The following is an 18360-nucleotide window of genomic DNA, read 5'->3' as shown; positions in this document are numbered from 1 at the left end:
AATGATCATCATGGTTGCCATGGCAACTATCATTTATTATGATTAATATGGTAATTATGATCAAGATCATCATAATTATCATCATAGTTGCTATGAAAACCATAATTTATTATGATTAATATGCTAATTATGATCAAGATCATCATAATGATCATCATAGTTGCCATAGCAACCATCATTTACTATAATCAATAAGCTAATTATGATCAAAATCATCATATTGATCATCAAAGTTGCCATGGCAACCATCATTTATATTATTATGATCATGATCAAAATCATCATAATGAGCAACATAATTGCCATTGCAACCATCATTTATTATGATTAATATGCTAATTATGATCAAAATTATCATAATGATCATCATGGTTGCCAAAGCAACCAACATTTATAATGATTAATATGCTATTTATGATCAAAATCATCATAATGCTTATCATAGTTGCCATAACAACCATCACTTACTATGATCAATATGCTACATAAGATCAAAATCATCATATTGATCATCACAGTTGATATGGCAACCATCATTTATTATGATTAATATGCTAATCATGATCAAAATCATCATAATGAGCATAATAATTCCATGGCATCTATCATTTATTATGATTAATATGCTAATTAAGATCAAAATCATCATAATGATCATCATGGTTGCCATAGCAACCAACATTTATTTTGATTAATATGCTATTTATGATCAAAATCATCATAATGAGAGTCATGGTTGCCATGGCAACCATCATTTATTATGAATATTATGATTGGTCACGGGACCTAAAGACGACGCAATCAGCAGTGTAAAAGGTCTGGTTTTAAATGCAAGAAGTTTGACAAGCTCCGTTAAAACTGACAACAATACAATGGAAAGTAATTTAAATCGTTTTCAAAACCTTGTTTACTCCGAAGGTTTTGGTATTGTCTGTGTTAATGAAACTTGGCTCTCAGGACATATCTACAACTCTGAAATTCTACACTCGGGTTATTCTATTATCAGAAAAGATCGTAAAACGCGAGGTGGTAGAGTTTTGCTGGGAATCAAGACCGCAATGTTTAACTCTGTGCGTGAAATCAAACACAATCATGACCTCGAAATTGCTATGGCTGAAGTAACAACTGCGAAAGACATAAAAATGCTTATTTGCTCATGTTACCGTCCACCAGATGCTGACCAAACTTGGATCGATAAATTTGAAACTTTTCTTCATGATGTTTGCACACGTCATTCAAAAATTGTAATTGCAGGTGATTTCAATTTCGCGCGCGCAGGCTGGAACTCGCGAGATAATTACACTGACGTTAATGAGAATCCATTTACGAAATTATTAAACGACTTTTTCTTGGAACAAATGAATAGATCTCCTACCATAGGCGAAAACATTCTCGATCTTGTTATTACCACTGATCCCGACCGTGTGAAGATAATCGAAGTCTTGAAACCAAGTGATTCAGACACTTCCACCGACCACAATGCTATCATTTTCGATCTCTTCCTCTCATACAATCCTTTCCCTAAGTTAAAACGAACGGTGTTTGATTACCGACGCAGTGACTTCGATGGTCTTCGAAGGCATCTTCAAACCCTCGATCTCAGTCAACACATATCAGAGAATGGCGAAATCAACCAGGATTGGATATCGTGGAAAAATGCGTTTTTGGAAGCGGTATCGAAATTTGTGCCAACAAAAACACTCCGAGATCGAAACCATCTCCCTTGGATGAACAGCACGATACTTCATTACATCAAAAAGAAAAACTCCATTAGAATAAGGATTAAAAGATCCTGCCATCCAAGTGATCACCTCAAAAAAAGGTTTCGAGAGGTCCGCACGACAATCAAAAGAATGTTGCGTGATGGTCGCTTGGACTATATCAACTCCATATGTTCTTCTCGAGAGTACAATCCAAAACGTTTCTGGTCGTTTTTCAAGATTAAGTCGAAAGTTTCCAATATTCCATTAAAAGTCTCGGTCAAAACTAGCGAAAATCAAAGAATGTATTTCGATAATAACGCTGAGATTGCAAACACTTTTAACGAATACTTCGCATCGATCTTCACTAGCGACACCGCCAACGACTTCAATCCAGAACAGCATCCGGAACCGGACAATATTCTCGAAGACATTACTCTGACTAACGACGAGGTGTCAACGGTGTTAAAGGACATTGGCAACGAAAATTTTTATTGCCCATTTCTATTATATGTACCTATGGAATACTTAATTCCCCATTTTCGCCTTACCATCAGGTTTTGATTTCGCTAAAATTTGAAATAAAGTTGAATTATTGTCCGCCATTTTGAAAAAAGATGTTCATGCTAATTTATGTCAGAATACATTACTGACGTCATTGGCTGGGTTCGGCCAAATAGATATCAGTTGAATACAACATTCCGTAATGATAACAAAAGGTAAAAGCAGTATAGGGAAGCGCAAATAACGGAAAATGTGTAACAATTAGGTAGCGATGTTCTCTGCAATAGTTTGCTCCAAATCTTAGTATATACGTTATAATAAGCGCGTATATTAGACGTGTATAGTTAAATGCGCTTACGCTTCAGATGCCGACTGCAATAATATATCTAATTTAGCAAGTGTTTATGTGCAACACTTTCGACTCTGTGGCCTTTTAAACGCGCTAACGCTTCCGATGCCGACGAAGTAATCTTCGAAAATATTTTAACGCAAACAAATCAAATTTGGAAAGTCTTCATGTGCAACACTTTCGCCGCTGTGCCGCAATTGTGAATTGTTTTAATCGGAAGCCGGGAAGCAAAGCTTGTGAAATAATATACAAGTCGGCATGACAAAATGACAGCACATTAGATCATATGTTGGTATTATGTTGACATGTGTTTGCATTCATGGTTTATCCGGATGCAGGTGCTGCTGCCGAAATAGCTGTGAAGCGCTTGTAAAAAGAGCGTATCCTTTCTCATTTTCGCATTCAGTCCGAAATGCGAAGGTGAAAACATGTATTGCCCGGTTTACGGTTGTAATAGCGACTTCAAAAAAAAACGAGTGCTATCAATTTCTTTCGGTTTCCAAGTGGAAAATCGGCAGCTCAGCAGAAGAGAAGAAAAATTTGGATAGATTTTTGCAAGAGGAAAGGTTTCGAGCCATTGGCGAACAGTAGAATTTGTTCTCTTCATTTCGCTGAAGACGCCTACCAACCTGGACATTCGCCACAATTTTTGAAGCAAATAGAGTGTCAGGAGTCGTTTCGCGTTCAGTTGAAAAGCGATGCTGTGCCAACCTTGAATAAACCTTTGCCTGAAACAGGTTCAAGTAAAACAAGGATTTTTACAGAAAAAAGACAGCGTAAAAAGGTAATATAGAAATATGACGAGAACGTTTCGTTAGGAAGTGTAGAGATTATAGTTGAGAGCCGTAGAGGCTTACATATGCGGTAAAATAGAGTTATTCACACATATAGCATGGTAGGCATTACTGAATTTTACGCCAATAATACAAACATTTGTAATCATTTATAGAAACTCGAAGACCTTCTAGAAGCAAGTAAATCTCACAAAACGATTCATCTTCAAGTGAAAATGAATCCGAAGCCGAAGGGCCACAAAGTTTCTCTAATTTGGAGACGTTAGACGAAATACCCAACATTCAAAGCACAGAGGAAGACCGAGTGGAGAAACAGATGAAGATTTTAAACACAAGAGAAAGGTCAACACAAACAAGGAAAAAACAAGGGACCAGGTCGATCAGAACACAAACGACATCCACTTCGTTTTTGACCTCTTTGGAAGCGCAAACGGTTGTGAGCGACAGTGATAACATGCCTTCACGTGATGTTGAAACAGAAACACCAGATTTCGTGCAATCTACGATTACAGACGTTGACGTTGAGAGCATGCGGAGCAGCAGTTCAAGCCAGAGCCCATAACAGTTGGCTTACATAGTGACTTTGACATTCCAGAGGAATCGTCGTCCACTCTCAGTGACGACAGCAGCGGAGAAGATACCGATTCTGACGAACGAAGAGTTCTAGAGCATGGCAAGTCCCCACAAGACCAGATCAAATTTATTGTCTTCGAAGAAGCAATTCTAGATGTCTTTGGTCAATGCGGTCAGTGTGGTGCAAAATGTGTTGTGACCATTGCAAGTCAAATTGGTTCCTCGTGTTGCATTGGTGTCACATGTACGGTCCAGCCTGAGCATAATTTTCAGTGGACGACTGGTCCCTCGTTATCCAAAATGCCAGTATTTCATCTGCTGCTAGCATCTGGCATTCTCGCAACCGGAATGGAATCCTCAAAAGTTCTTCGTCTATTTCGTTCGCTGAACATTCCTAACCTGAAGCAACGGGAGCTGTCGAATATCTTAAAGAATTATGTCATTCCCTCAGTTTATGAAGTGTGGAAAGGGGAACAATCCGCTAGGTTACGGGATATAGGAGATGAACGAATTGTCATTGCATCGGATATGCGCGTTGATAGTCCTGGTCACAGTGGGCTTTTTGGATCAGGCAGTACGCTGGACATGGGACGGAATATCATATTAGATACCCAAGTAATCAAAGTAAGTTTGAAACCTAAATATGGGAAATTTAATATAAAATTCCCAGTAAAATAAAATTGGATGAAGAAATGTGCTCTTTGGATATCTAAGTTCTTTACATATTCTTGTTTTTTAAGTCCACTGAAGTGAAGAATTCCAACGCTATGGAACTGGAATCCCTTAAGAGACAGTTGAAATACTTGGAGGACAATGGCACTAAAGTTGACAAGTTAGTTACAGATAGGCATATCCAAGTGTCCGCATACATGGCAAATGAGAAGCCACAGGTGGAGCATGCCTATGATGTATGGCATGTAGCAAAGGGTACAGTAAAACATTATAACAAATAAATCTGAAAATAATTCGCTTTATATGCCAATTATACCCTTTTTGGTGACCTGCAATACCAATATAATAAACATGAAATTAAAATCAGGAATTTCTAATTTTCAAGGAGAAAAAAAGAAGCTAACAAAAGTCGCCAAGAAAAAGAAATTCAGGAAAATTCAGCCATGGATTGGGGTATCTATATAAATATAATTCTGTATCAGTTTACATAGCAAAAAACAATTGTCATTGGTTATCTTAGTTATTAATATTTTTTCATTTACTTGACAGTCAATCATTAATCATATTTATTGGGTTGGTGACTCCAGTGAGACTGAGGATGAAAGAGAGGAAAAATGGCGCAGTATTCTAAACCATATAATCAATGTTCATGAACATGCTGGCCATAAAGTGTTTGTAAAATGTCTCCATGGCACAATTGAAAGAGACTGGATTAAAAAAGGTTATATAAAAATAGAGCAACACTATGGATGAATATATATATATATATATATATATATATATATATATATATATATATATATATATATATATATATATATATATATTGTAATGTGTGTATACATGATTACAGGATCAGCTGCTCACAAAAAATTGGAAGAGATGTTAACAAGGCCACGGCTCATTTCTGCAATCCGCAAGTTATCGAAATATCATCAGACATCTGGTTTGGAGGCCAAACATGCTTTAGACAACTTACTGGCCTCAAAGAACACTTATCATTCCTATCATTCATTGAGTGCAAGGTAAAATTTTTAAGTTTGGCCAACACACTGTTTGAAAATTGTGACATGCAAAAGGCTTTATTATCTTATGTGTATTTCAAACCAGATTGTACTGTTCAAACTTGCACTACAATGAAAACAGCAACAGAAAGCAGGCAACAACTGCTGATGGAAAGCTGAGATGGGCCATATCTTATCCAAAGGCTTTTAAAGGAGAGAAAGCTGTGGCAAAACCTTTAAAAGAAAAACCGACCTATGGTATGAATTTCATCTTCCTGTTAAAAGGCCATATATACAGCACACTTTTAAGCAGGGAAAAAAATCAGATATTTATTATATACCAGGTTGATAAGTTCACAAATTTAAATCTAATTTTATAGAGTATGTACATTTGATATTAAGTCAAGTTATAAAACTCCGAAAGCAGTACCCTACATTGAAGAAGGCCAAAGAACATGCAAGCAATGTACTACCTCCAGAGCCACAATCACTTGTTCAACAGTACTTGGCAGGAAAGGAGAGACCCTCAAAAGAACAAGTCGTAGCTAACAAGAAGTCACGATTCAGTAAGCCAGCTTTACCTACAAGTGTAAAAAGAAAAGCTGGTGTCAATCCTTGTGCATGTAAAGGTAAATGCGCAACACGAAAATGTGACTGCAGGGCAGTGGGAACAATCTGTGATAAGGAATGCAAGTGCCAAGAGGCCAAATGTATCAATCGTGAATGAGGTATTCCTTTCACGCACAAATATATATATATATATATATATGCTCTCAATTGTACATACTTCAAGAATTAGAACCATAAAGTAAAATATTACCGTTTTGATTTTCTTGCGTATTTAAAGTGAGTGTATAAACCGTCAGGCGACTCGAAGCGTTCTCGTATCTTTGCATATACACAAGCTGGGAAGGGTCTTCGCTTTTTCTTCCCCAAGATCTGGAAAATCCACCGAGAACACCTCTGATACGCTACTAGTCGATAGAGTTTGTGTACTCTTTCTAGATCCTCATCATCAAGAGGCCAGTTTTCCTCAAGGTAACGGCACACATCGACTTTTAGCACTCCTTCTGAAAGCATGTTTTCATTGAATTCTCGATGTGTTGTAACACACTGCTTGTCTTGTGTTTCTGTTTGGTTAAGGAGAACGTCGTATTCGTCGTATTCCAATGCTTTCTCGTGGCAACAAAAACACTCAATAGTCTTGTTCGATATAGTGCAATGTCCGCATTTACACCAACTAAGAGTTTGAAGGCGCCAAGCATTTACCCTTTCAAACTCGTGATCGACTTCTTCGTCAGACGAAGACAACTCACTGTCTTGTTCGGAACCGCTTTCAGCGCTTAAATGGCCTGTTTCTGCCCCAACTTCTGGTTCATACTGGTACGGCAACACTTCTTCTACTTGATTTTTGTGTATATCTTCCATCATAACAATAAAAAGCTACAAACCTTTTCGAAGCTAGCGAGCGAGTCAAATTTTTAAACAAAAATACACTGTTGTTTTGATTCAACCCAGCCAATGACGTCACTTCCGGCAATATAACCCGAAGATAATTTTTCAAAATTTTATCCAAGATGGCGGGCAAAGTATCAAATTTGAATGCAAATAACTGGTCGATAAAAGAGTTTGATAAAGAATTATTGTTTTTTTTATTGTTAGATACCCCAAACGTTTTAAAATAGCCAATAAAAATTTTCGTTGCCAATGTCCTTTAACTAAGTTGAATAACAATAAAGCTCAAGGTCCGGACGGAATCCCAGCATGGATGTTAAAGGAAACCTCATTCCAAATCACTGCTTCACTATGCGCACTCTTCAACAAATCCCTACGTTGTAGTGTCCTTCCTGACGAGTGGAAGTTAACAAATGTCGTGCCTGTATTTAAACGCGGTGAAAAATCGTACGTAGAAAACTAGCGTCCAATTTTGATCATAATTTGCATATGAATCATAATAAATGATGGTTGCAATGGCAACCATGACGCTCATTATTATGATTTTGATCATAATTAGCATATTAATCATAATAAATGATGGTTGTTATGGCAACTATGATGATCATTATAATAATCTTGATCATAATTAGCATATTAATCATAATAAATGATGGTTTCCATAGCAACTATGATGATCATTATGTTGATCTTGATCATAATTAGCATATTATTCATATTAAATGATGGTTGCTATGGCATCATTATCACGATTTTGATCATATTTAGCATATTATTCATAATAAATGATGGTTGCTATGGCAACCATGATGATCATTATCATGATTTTGATCATAATTAGCATATTGGCTATAATATATGTCGGTTGCTATAACAACCATGATGATCATTATGATGATTTTGACCATAATTAGTATATTAATCATAATAAATTATGGTTGATATGGCAACTATGTTGATCATGATGATGATCTTGATCATAATTAGTATATTAATCATAATAAATGATGTTTGCAATGGCAACCATGATGCTCATTATGCTGATTTTGATCATAATTAGCATATGAATCATCTTAAATTATTGTTAATATGGCAACCATGATGATCATTATCATGATTTTGATCATAACTAGCATATTAATCATATTAAATGATGGTTGCCATGGCAACAATGATGCTCGTTATGATGATTTTGATCATAATTAGCATATTAATCGTAATAAATGATGGCTGCAATGGCAACAATGATGCTCATTATTATGATTTTGATCATAATTAGCATATTAATCATAATAAATTATAGTTGCCATGGCAATTATGATGATCTTTATGATGATTTTGATCATAATTAGCATATTACTCATAGTAAATGATGGTTGCCATGGCAACAATGATGCTCATTATGATGATTTTGATCATAATTAGAATATTATTCGTAATAAATGATGGTTGCCATGGCAACTATGACGCTCATTATGATGATTTTGATCATCAATAGCATATTAATCATACTAAATGATGGTTGCCATGGCCACTATGATGATCATTATGATGATTTTGATCATAATTAGAATATTAATCAAAGTAAATGATGGTTGCCATGGCAACTATGATGATCATTATGATGATCTTGATCATAATTACCATATTATTCATAATAAATTATGGTTGCCATGGCAACCATGATGCTCATTATGATGTTTTTGGTCATAATTAGAATATTAATAATAGTAAATGATGGTTGCCATGGCAACTATGATGATATATATGATGATCATTATCATAATTAGCATATTAGTCATAATAAATGATGGTTGCTAGGGCAACCATGATGATCATTATGATGATTTTGACCATAATTAGCATATAAATCACAATAATTGATGGTTGCCATAGCAACTATGATGATCATGATGATGATCTTCATCATAAGTAGCATATTAATCATAATAAATGTTTGCCATTGCAACCATGATGATCATTATGATGATTTTGACCATAATTAGCATATTAATCATAATAATTGATGGTTGCTATAGCAACTATTATAATCAAAATGATGATCTTGATCATATTTAGCATATTAATCATAATAAATGATGTTTGCAATGGCAAACATGATGCTCATTATGATGATTTTGATCATAATTAGCATATGAATCATATAAAATTATGGTTGCCATGGCAACTGATATGATCATTATGATGATTTTGATCATAATTAGCTTATTTATCGTAATAAATGATAGTTGCAATAACAACTATGTTAATGAGTATGATGATTTTAATCATAATTAGCGTATTAATCATAAAAAATTATGGTTGTCATGGCAACAATGACGCTCATTATGATGATTTTGATCATGATTAGCATATTAATTGTAATAAATTATAGTTGCCATGGCAACTATGATGATCATTATGATGATTTGGTCATAATTATCATATTAATCATAATAAATAATGGTTGCTATTGCAATCATGATGCTCATTATGATGATTTTGATCATAATTAGCATATTAATCATAGTAAATGATGGTTGCCATGGCAACTATGTTGATCATTATGATGATTTTGACCATAATTAGCATATTAAACATAATAATTGATGGTTGCTATGGCAACTATGATGATCATTACGATGATTTTGATAATAATTAGTATATTAATCATAATAAATGATGGTTGCCAGAGCTACCATGATGATCATTATGATGATTTTGATCATAATTAGCAAATGAATCATAATAAATGATGGTTGCCATGGCAACTATGATGATCATTATGATGATATTGATCATAATTCGCATATTAATCATAATAAATTATGGTTGCAATGGCAACCATGATGCTCATTATGATGATTTTGATGATAATTAGCATATTAATCATAATAAATGATAGTTGCTAAGGCAACTATGATGCTCATTATGACGATTTTGATGATAATTAGTATATTAATCATAATAAATGATGGTTTCCATGGAAACCATGATGATCATTATGATGATTTTGACCATAATTAGCATATTAATCATAATAATTGATGGTTGCCATGGCAACTATGATGATCATGATGATGATTTTAATCATAATTAGCATATTAATCATAATAAATGATGTTTGCAATGGCAACCATGATGCTCATTATGATGATTTTGATCATAATTAGCATATTAATCATAAAAAATGATGTTTGCAATGGCAACCATGATGCTCATTATGATGATTTTGATCATAATTAGCATATTTATCATAATAAATAATATTTGCTATTGCAACCATGACGCTCATTATGATGATTTTGATCATAATTAGCATATTAATCATAATAAATGATGGTTGCCATGGCAACTATGATGATCATGATGATGATCTTGATCATGATTAGCATATTAATCATAATAAATGATGTTTGCCATAGCTACCATGATGGTCATTATGATGATTTTGATCATAATTAGCATATGAGTCATAATAAATGATGGTTGCCATGGCAAAAATGATGATCATTATGATGATTTTGATCATAATTAGCATATTAATCATAATAAATTATGGTTGCAATGGCAACGATGATGCTCATTATGATGATTTTCATCATAATTAGCATATTAATCATAATAAATGATAGTTGCTATGGCAACTATTATGCTCATTATGATGATTTTGATGATAATTAGCATAATTATCATAATAAATGATGGTTGCCCTGGCAACCATGACGCTCATTATGGTGATTTTGATCATATTTTGCATATTAATCATAATAAATGATGTTTTCCATGGGAACTATGATGATCATGATGATGATCTTGATCATAATTAGCATATTAATCATAATAAATGATGTTTGCAATGGCAACCATGATGCTCATTATGATGATTTTGATCATAATTAGCATATTAATCATAATATTTGATTGTTGCCATTGCAACTATCATGATCATGATGATGATCTCGATCATAATTAGCATATTAATCATAATAAATGATGTTTGCCATAGCTACCATGATGATCATTATGATGATTTTGATCATAATTAGCATATTAATCGTAATAAATGATGGTTGCTATTGCAACCATGACGCTCATTATGATGATTTTGATCATAATTAGCATATTAATCATAATAAATTATGGTTGCAATGGCAACGATGATGCTCATTATGATGATTTTCATCGTAATTAGCATATTAATCATAATAAATGATAGTTGCTATGGCAACTATTATGCTCATTATGATGATTTTGATGATAATTAGCATAATTATCATAATAAATGATGGTTGCCCTGGCAACCATGACGCTCATTATGGTGATTTTGATCATATTTTGCATATTAATCATAATAAATGATGTTTGCCATGGGAACTATGATGATCATGATGATGATCTTGATCATAATTAGCATATTAATCATAATAAATGATGTTTGCAATGGCAACCATGATGCTCATTATGATGATTTTGATCATAATTAGCATATTAATCATAATAAATGATGGTTGCCATGGCAACTATGATGATCATGATGATGATCTTGATCATAATTAGCATATTAATCATTATAAGTGATGTTTGCCATTGCAACCATGATGATCATTATGATGGTTTTGACCATAATTAGCATATTCATCATAATATTTGATTGTTGCCATTGCAACTATCATGATCATGATGATGATCTCGATCATAATTAGCATATTAATCATAATAAATGATGTTTGCCATAGCTACCATGATGATCATTATGATGATTTTGATCATAATTAGCATATTAATCGTAATAAATGATGGTTGCTATTGCAACCATGACGCTCATTATGATGATTTTGATCATAATTAGCATATTAATCATAATAAATGATGTTTGCAATGGCAACCATGATGCTCATTATGATGATTTTGATCATAATTCGCGTATTAATCATAATAAATGATAGTTGCTATGGAAACTATGATGCTCATTATGATAATTTTGATCATAATTAGCATATTAATCATAATAAATGATGGTTGCAATGGCAACTATGATGATCATGATGATGATCTTGATCATAATTAGCATATTAATCATAATAAATGATGTTTGCCATAGCTACCATGATGATCATTATGATGATTTTGATCATAATTAGCATATGAATCATAATAAATGATGGTTGCCATGGCAACTATGATGATCATTATGATGATTTTGATCATAATTAGCATATTAATCATAGTAAATTATGGTTGCAATGGCAACCATGATGCTCTTTATGATGATTTTGATCATAATTAGCATATTAATCATAATAAATGATAGTTGCTATGGCAACTATGATGCTCATTACGATGATTTTGATGATAATTAGCATATTAATCATAGTAAATGATGGTTGCCTTATCAACCATGACGCTCATTATGGTGATTTTGATCATATTTAGCATATTAATCATAATAAATGACGTTTGCCATTGCAACTATGATGATCATTATGATGATTTTGATCATAATTAGCATATTAATCATAATAAATGATGGTTGCCATGGCAACCATGACGCTCATTATGATGATTTTGATGATAATTAGCATATTATTCATAAAAAATGATGGTTGCTATGGCAACCATGATGCTCATTATGATGATTTTGATCATAAATAGCATATTAATCAAAATAAATAATGGTTGCAATAACAACCATTATTGCTCATTATGATGATTTTGATCATAATTAGCATATTAATCATAATAAATTATGTTTGCAATGGCAACTATGATGCTCATTATGATGATTTTGATCATAATTAGCATATTAATCATAATAAATGATGGTTGCTATGGCAACTATGATGATCATGATGATGATCTTGATCATAATTAGCATATTAATCATTATAAGTGATGTTTGCCATTGCAACCATGATGATCATTATGATGGTTTTGACCATAATTAGCATATTAATCATAATATTTGATTGTTCCCATTGCAACTATCATGATCATGATGATGATCTCGATCATAATTAGCATATTAATCATAATAAATGATGTTTGCCATAGCTACCATGATGATCATTATGATGATTTTGATCATAATTAGCATATTAATCGTAATAAATGATGGTTGCTATTGCAACCATGACGCTCATTATGATGATTTTGATCATAATTAGCATATTAATCATAATAAATGATGTTTGCAATGGCAACCATGATGCTCATTATGATGATTTTGATCATAATTAGCGTATTAATCATAATAAATGATAGTTGCTATGGAAACTATGATGCTCATTATGATAATTTTGATCACAATTAGCATATTAATCATAATAAATGATGGTTGCTATGGCAACTATGATGATCATGATGATGATCTTGATCATAATTAGCATATTAATCATAATAAATGATGTTTGCCATAGCTACTATGATGATCATTATGATGATTTTTATCATAATTAGCATATGAATCATAATAAATGATGGTTGCCATGGCAACTATGATGATCATTATGATGATTTTGATCATAATTAGCATATTAATCATAATAAATTATGGTTGCAATGGCAACCATGATGCTCATTATGATGTTTTTGGTCATAATTAGAATATTAATAATAGTAAATGATGGTTGCTATGGCAACTATGATGATATATATGATGATCATTATCATAATTAGCATATTAGTCTTAATAAATTATGGTTGCTAGGGCAACCATGATGATCATTATGATGATTTTGACCATAATTAGCATATAAATCATAATAAATGACGTTTGCCATTGCAACTATGATGATCATTATGATGATTTTGATCATAATTAGCATATGAATCATAATAAATGATGGTTGCCATGGCAACTATGATGATCATTATGATGATTTTGATCATAATTAGCATATTAATCATAATAAATTATGGTTGCAATGGCAACCATGATGCTCTTTATGATGATTTTGATCATAATTAGCATATTAATCATAATAAATGATAGTTGCTATGGCAACTATGATGCTCATTACGATGATTTTGATGATAATTAGCATATTAATCATAGTAAATGATGGTTGCCTTATCAACCATGACGCTCATTATGGTGATTTTGATCATATTTAGCATATTAATCATAATAAATGACGTTTGCCATTGCAACTATGATGATCATTATGATGATTTTGATCATAATTAGCATATTAATCATAATAAATGATGGTTGCCATGGCAACCATGACGCTCATTATGATGATTTTGATGATAATTAGCATATTATTCATAATAAATGATGGTTGCTATGGCAACCATGATGCTCATTATGATGATTTTGATCATAAATAGCATATTATTCAAAATAAATTATGGTTGCAATAACAACCATTATGGCTCATTATGATCATTTTGATCATAATTAGCATATTAATCATAATAAATGATGTTTGCAATGGCAACCATGATGCTCATTATGATGATTTTGATCATACTTAGCATATTAATTAAAATAAATGATGTTTGCCATGGCAACTATGATGATCATGATGATGATCTTGATCATAATTAGCATATTAATCATAATAAATGATGTTTCCTATAGCTACCATGATGATCATTATGATGATTTTGATCATATTTAGCATATTAATCATAATAAATTATTTGCAATGGCAACCATGATGCTCATTATGATGATTTTGATCATAATTAGCATATTAATCATAATAAATGATGGTTGTTATAGCAACTATGATGATCATCATGATGATCTTGATCATAATTAGCATATTGATCATAACAAAGATGGTTGCTATGGCAACTATGATGCTCATTAAGATGATTTTGATCATAATTAGCATATTAATCATAATAAATGATGGTTGCCATGGCAACCATGACGCTCATTATGATGATTTTTATCATAATTAGCATATTAATCATAATAAATGATAGTTGCAATGGCAACTATAATGCTCATTATGATGATTTTGGTGATAATTAGCATATTAATCATAAAAAATTATGGTTACCATGGCAACCATGATGCTCATTATGATGATTTTGATCATAATGAGCATATAAATTATAATAAATTATGGTTGCATTGCAACCATGACGCTCATTATGATGATTTTCATCATAATTAGCATATTAATCATAATAAATGATAGTTGCTATGGCAACTATGATGCTCATTATGATGATTTTGATCATAATTAGCATATGAATCATAATAAATTATGGTTGCCATGGCAACTATGATGATCATTATGATGATTTGATCATAATTGTCATGTTATTCATAATAAATATGGTTGCCATGGCAACTATGATGCTCATTATGATGATTTTGATCATATTAGAATATTAATCATAGTAAAATGATGGTTGCTATAGCAACTATCATGATTATTATGATGATCTTTATCATAATTAGCATATTAGTCATAATAAATGATGGTTGCCATGGCAACTATGATGATCATTATGATGATTTTGACCATAATTAGCATAAAAATCATAAGAATTAATAGTTGCCATGGCAACTATGATGATCATGATGATGATCTTGATCATAATTAGCATATTAATCATAATAAATTATGTTTGCAATAGCAACCATGATGCTCATTTTGATGATTTTGATCATAATTAGCATATTAATCATAATAAATGATAGTTGCTATGGCAACTATGATGCTCATTATGATGATTTTGATGATAATTAGCATATTAATCATAATAAATGATGGTTGCCTTGGCAACCATGATGCTCATTATGGTGATTTTTATCATATTTAGCATATTAATCTTAAAAAATAATATTTGCTATGGCAACTATGATGATCATTATGGTGATTTTGATCATAATTAGCATATTAATCATAATAAATGATGGTTGCCATGGCAACTATGATGATCATGATGATGATCTTAATCATAATTAGCATATTAATCATAATAAATGATGGTTGCCATGGCAACCATGACGATCATTATGATGATTTTGATGATAATTAGCATATTAATCATAATAAATTATAGTTGCCATGGCAACCAAGATGATCATTAGGATGATTTTGATTATAATTAGCATATTAATCATAATAAATTATGGTTGCCATGGCAACCATGATGCTCATTATGATGATTTTAATCATAATTAGCATATTAATCATAAAAAATGATGGTTGCCATAGCAACCATGATGCTCATTATGACGATTTGTATCATAATTAGCATATTAATCATAATAAATGATAATTGCTATGGCAACTATGATGCTCATTATGATGATTTTGATGATAATTAGCATATTAATCATAAAAATTATGGTTGCTATAGCAACCATGATGCTCATTATGATTATTTTGGTCATAGTTAGCATATTAATCATAATAAATTATGATTGCTATGGCAACCATGATAATCATTATGATGATTTTGATCATAATTAGCATATTGATCATAATAAATGATAGTTTCTATGGCAACTATGATGCTCATTTATATGATTTTGATCATAATTAGCATATTAATCATAATAAATTATGGTTGCCATATTAACATGACGCTTATTATGACGATTTTGATCATAATTAGCATATTAATCATAATAATTATAGTTGCCATGGCAACTATGATGCTCATTATGATGATTTTGATGATAATTAGCATATTAATTATAATAAATGATGGTTACTATGGCAACCATGATGCTCATTATGATGATTTTGGTCATAGTTAGCATATTATTCATAATAAATTATGGTTCTATGGCAACCATGAGAATCATTATGATGATTTTGATCATAATTAGCATATTGATCATAATAAATGATGGTTGCCATGGCAACTATGATGCTCATTATGATGATTTTGATGATAATTAACATATTAACCATAATAAATGATGGTTGCAATGGCAACCATGATGATCATTATCATGATTTTGATGATAATTAGCATATTAATCATAATAAATAATGGTTGCCATGGGAACCATGACGCTCATATGATGATTTTTATTATAATTAGCATATTAATCATAATAAATGATGGTTGCCATGGCAACCATGATGCTCATTATGATGATTTTGATGATAATTAGCATATTAATCATAATAAATGATGGTTGCCTAGGCAACCATGACGCTCATTATGGTGATTTTGATCATATTTAGCATAATAATCATAATAGATAGTTTGCAATGGCAACTATGATGATCATTATGATGATTTTGATCATAATTAGCATATTAATCATAATAAATTATGGTTGCTATAACAACTATCATGATCATGATGATGATCTTGATCATAATTAGCATATTAACTATAATAAATGATGGTTGCCAATGGCAACCATGATGATCATTATCATGATTTTGATGATAATTAGCATATTAATTCATAATAAATTATGGTTGCTATGGCAACTATGATGATCATTATGATGATTTTGATCATAATTAGCATATTAATCATAATAAATTATGGTTGTTTACCATGATGCTCATTATATTATTTTGATCATAATTAGCATATTAATCATAATAAATGATTTTTGCATAGCAACCATGACGCTCATTATGACGATTTTGATCATATTTAGCATATTATCGTAATAAATGATAGTTGCCATGGCAACTATGATGCTCATTATGATGATTTTGATGATAATTAGCATATTATTCATAATAAATGATGGTTACTATGGCAACCATGATGCTCATTATGATGATTTTGGTCATAGTTAGCATATTGATCATAACAAAAGATGGTTGCTATGTCAACTATGATGCTCATTATGATGATTTTGATCATAATTAGCATATTAATCATAATAAATGATGGTTGCCATGGCAACCATGACGCTCATTATGATGATTTTTATCATAATTAGCATATTATTCATAATAAATGATAGTTGCCATGGCAACTATGATGCTCATTATGTTTATTTTGATGATAATTAGCGTATTAATCATAATAAATGATGGTTAATATGGCAACCATGATGCTCATTATGATGATTTTGATCATAATTAGCATATTAATCATAATAAATTATGGTTGCTATTGCAAATATGACGCTCATTGATGATTTCATCATAATTAGCATATTAATTCATAATAAATGATGGTTGCCATGGCAACTATGATGATCATTATGATGATTTTGATCATATTTAGCATATTAATCATAGTAAATGATGGTTGTTATGGCAACCATGACGCTCATTATGATGATTTTGATCATAATTAGCATATTAATCAAAATAAATGATGGTTGCCACAGCAACCATGATGATCATTAT

At 31.6% G+C, this 18360-nt stretch overlaps 3 protein-coding genes across 3 annotated transcripts; 2 read left to right on the top strand and 1 right to left on the bottom strand.

Annotated features, from left to right (window-relative positions):
• The first annotated feature begins 872 nt into the window (after nt 1-872).
• On the top strand, nt 873-2264 carry LOC114543841. The gene has a single exon (XM_028562668.1). The coding sequence runs from the start codon at nt 873-875 to the stop codon at nt 2262-2264; it is 1392 nt and encodes a 463-aa protein (XP_028418469.1).
• A 1992-nt stretch (nt 2265-4256) lies between these two features.
• LOC114543843 lies at nt 4257-6364 on the top strand. Its single transcript, XM_028562669.1, has 7 exons — nt 4257-4544; nt 4661-4847; nt 4978-5045; nt 5142-5313; nt 5446-5617; nt 5703-5854; nt 5977-6364. The coding sequence occupies exons 1-7, from the start codon at nt 4269-4271 to the stop codon at nt 6321-6323; spliced, it is 1374 nt and encodes a 457-aa protein (XP_028418470.1). The 5' UTR covers nt 4257-4268; the 3' UTR covers nt 6324-6364.
• Nucleotides 6086-7041, bottom strand: LOC114543844 (P2X purinoceptor 7-like). Its single transcript, XM_028562670.1, has 2 exons — nt 6417-7041; nt 6086-6177 (listed from the first exon to the last, which is right to left on the bottom strand). The coding sequence occupies exons 1-2, from the start codon at nt 7025-7027 to the stop codon at nt 6174-6176; spliced, it is 615 nt and encodes a 204-aa protein (XP_028418471.1). The 5' UTR covers nt 7028-7041; the 3' UTR covers nt 6086-6173.
• Nucleotides 7042-18360: the final 11319 nt, after the last annotated feature.

The sequence above is a fragment of the Dendronephthya gigantea genome, unplaced genomic scaffold (assembly GCF_004324835.1).
Source record: "Dendronephthya gigantea isolate DGI-Jeju-01 unplaced genomic scaffold, DenGig_1.0 000567F, whole genome shotgun sequence".
Taxonomy (NCBI): domain Eukaryota; kingdom Metazoa; phylum Cnidaria; class Anthozoa; order Malacalcyonacea; family Nephtheidae; genus Dendronephthya; species Dendronephthya gigantea.
The sequence above is the reverse complement of the archived record's forward strand: the minus strand, read 5'-3'. Positions and strand labels throughout refer to the sequence as shown.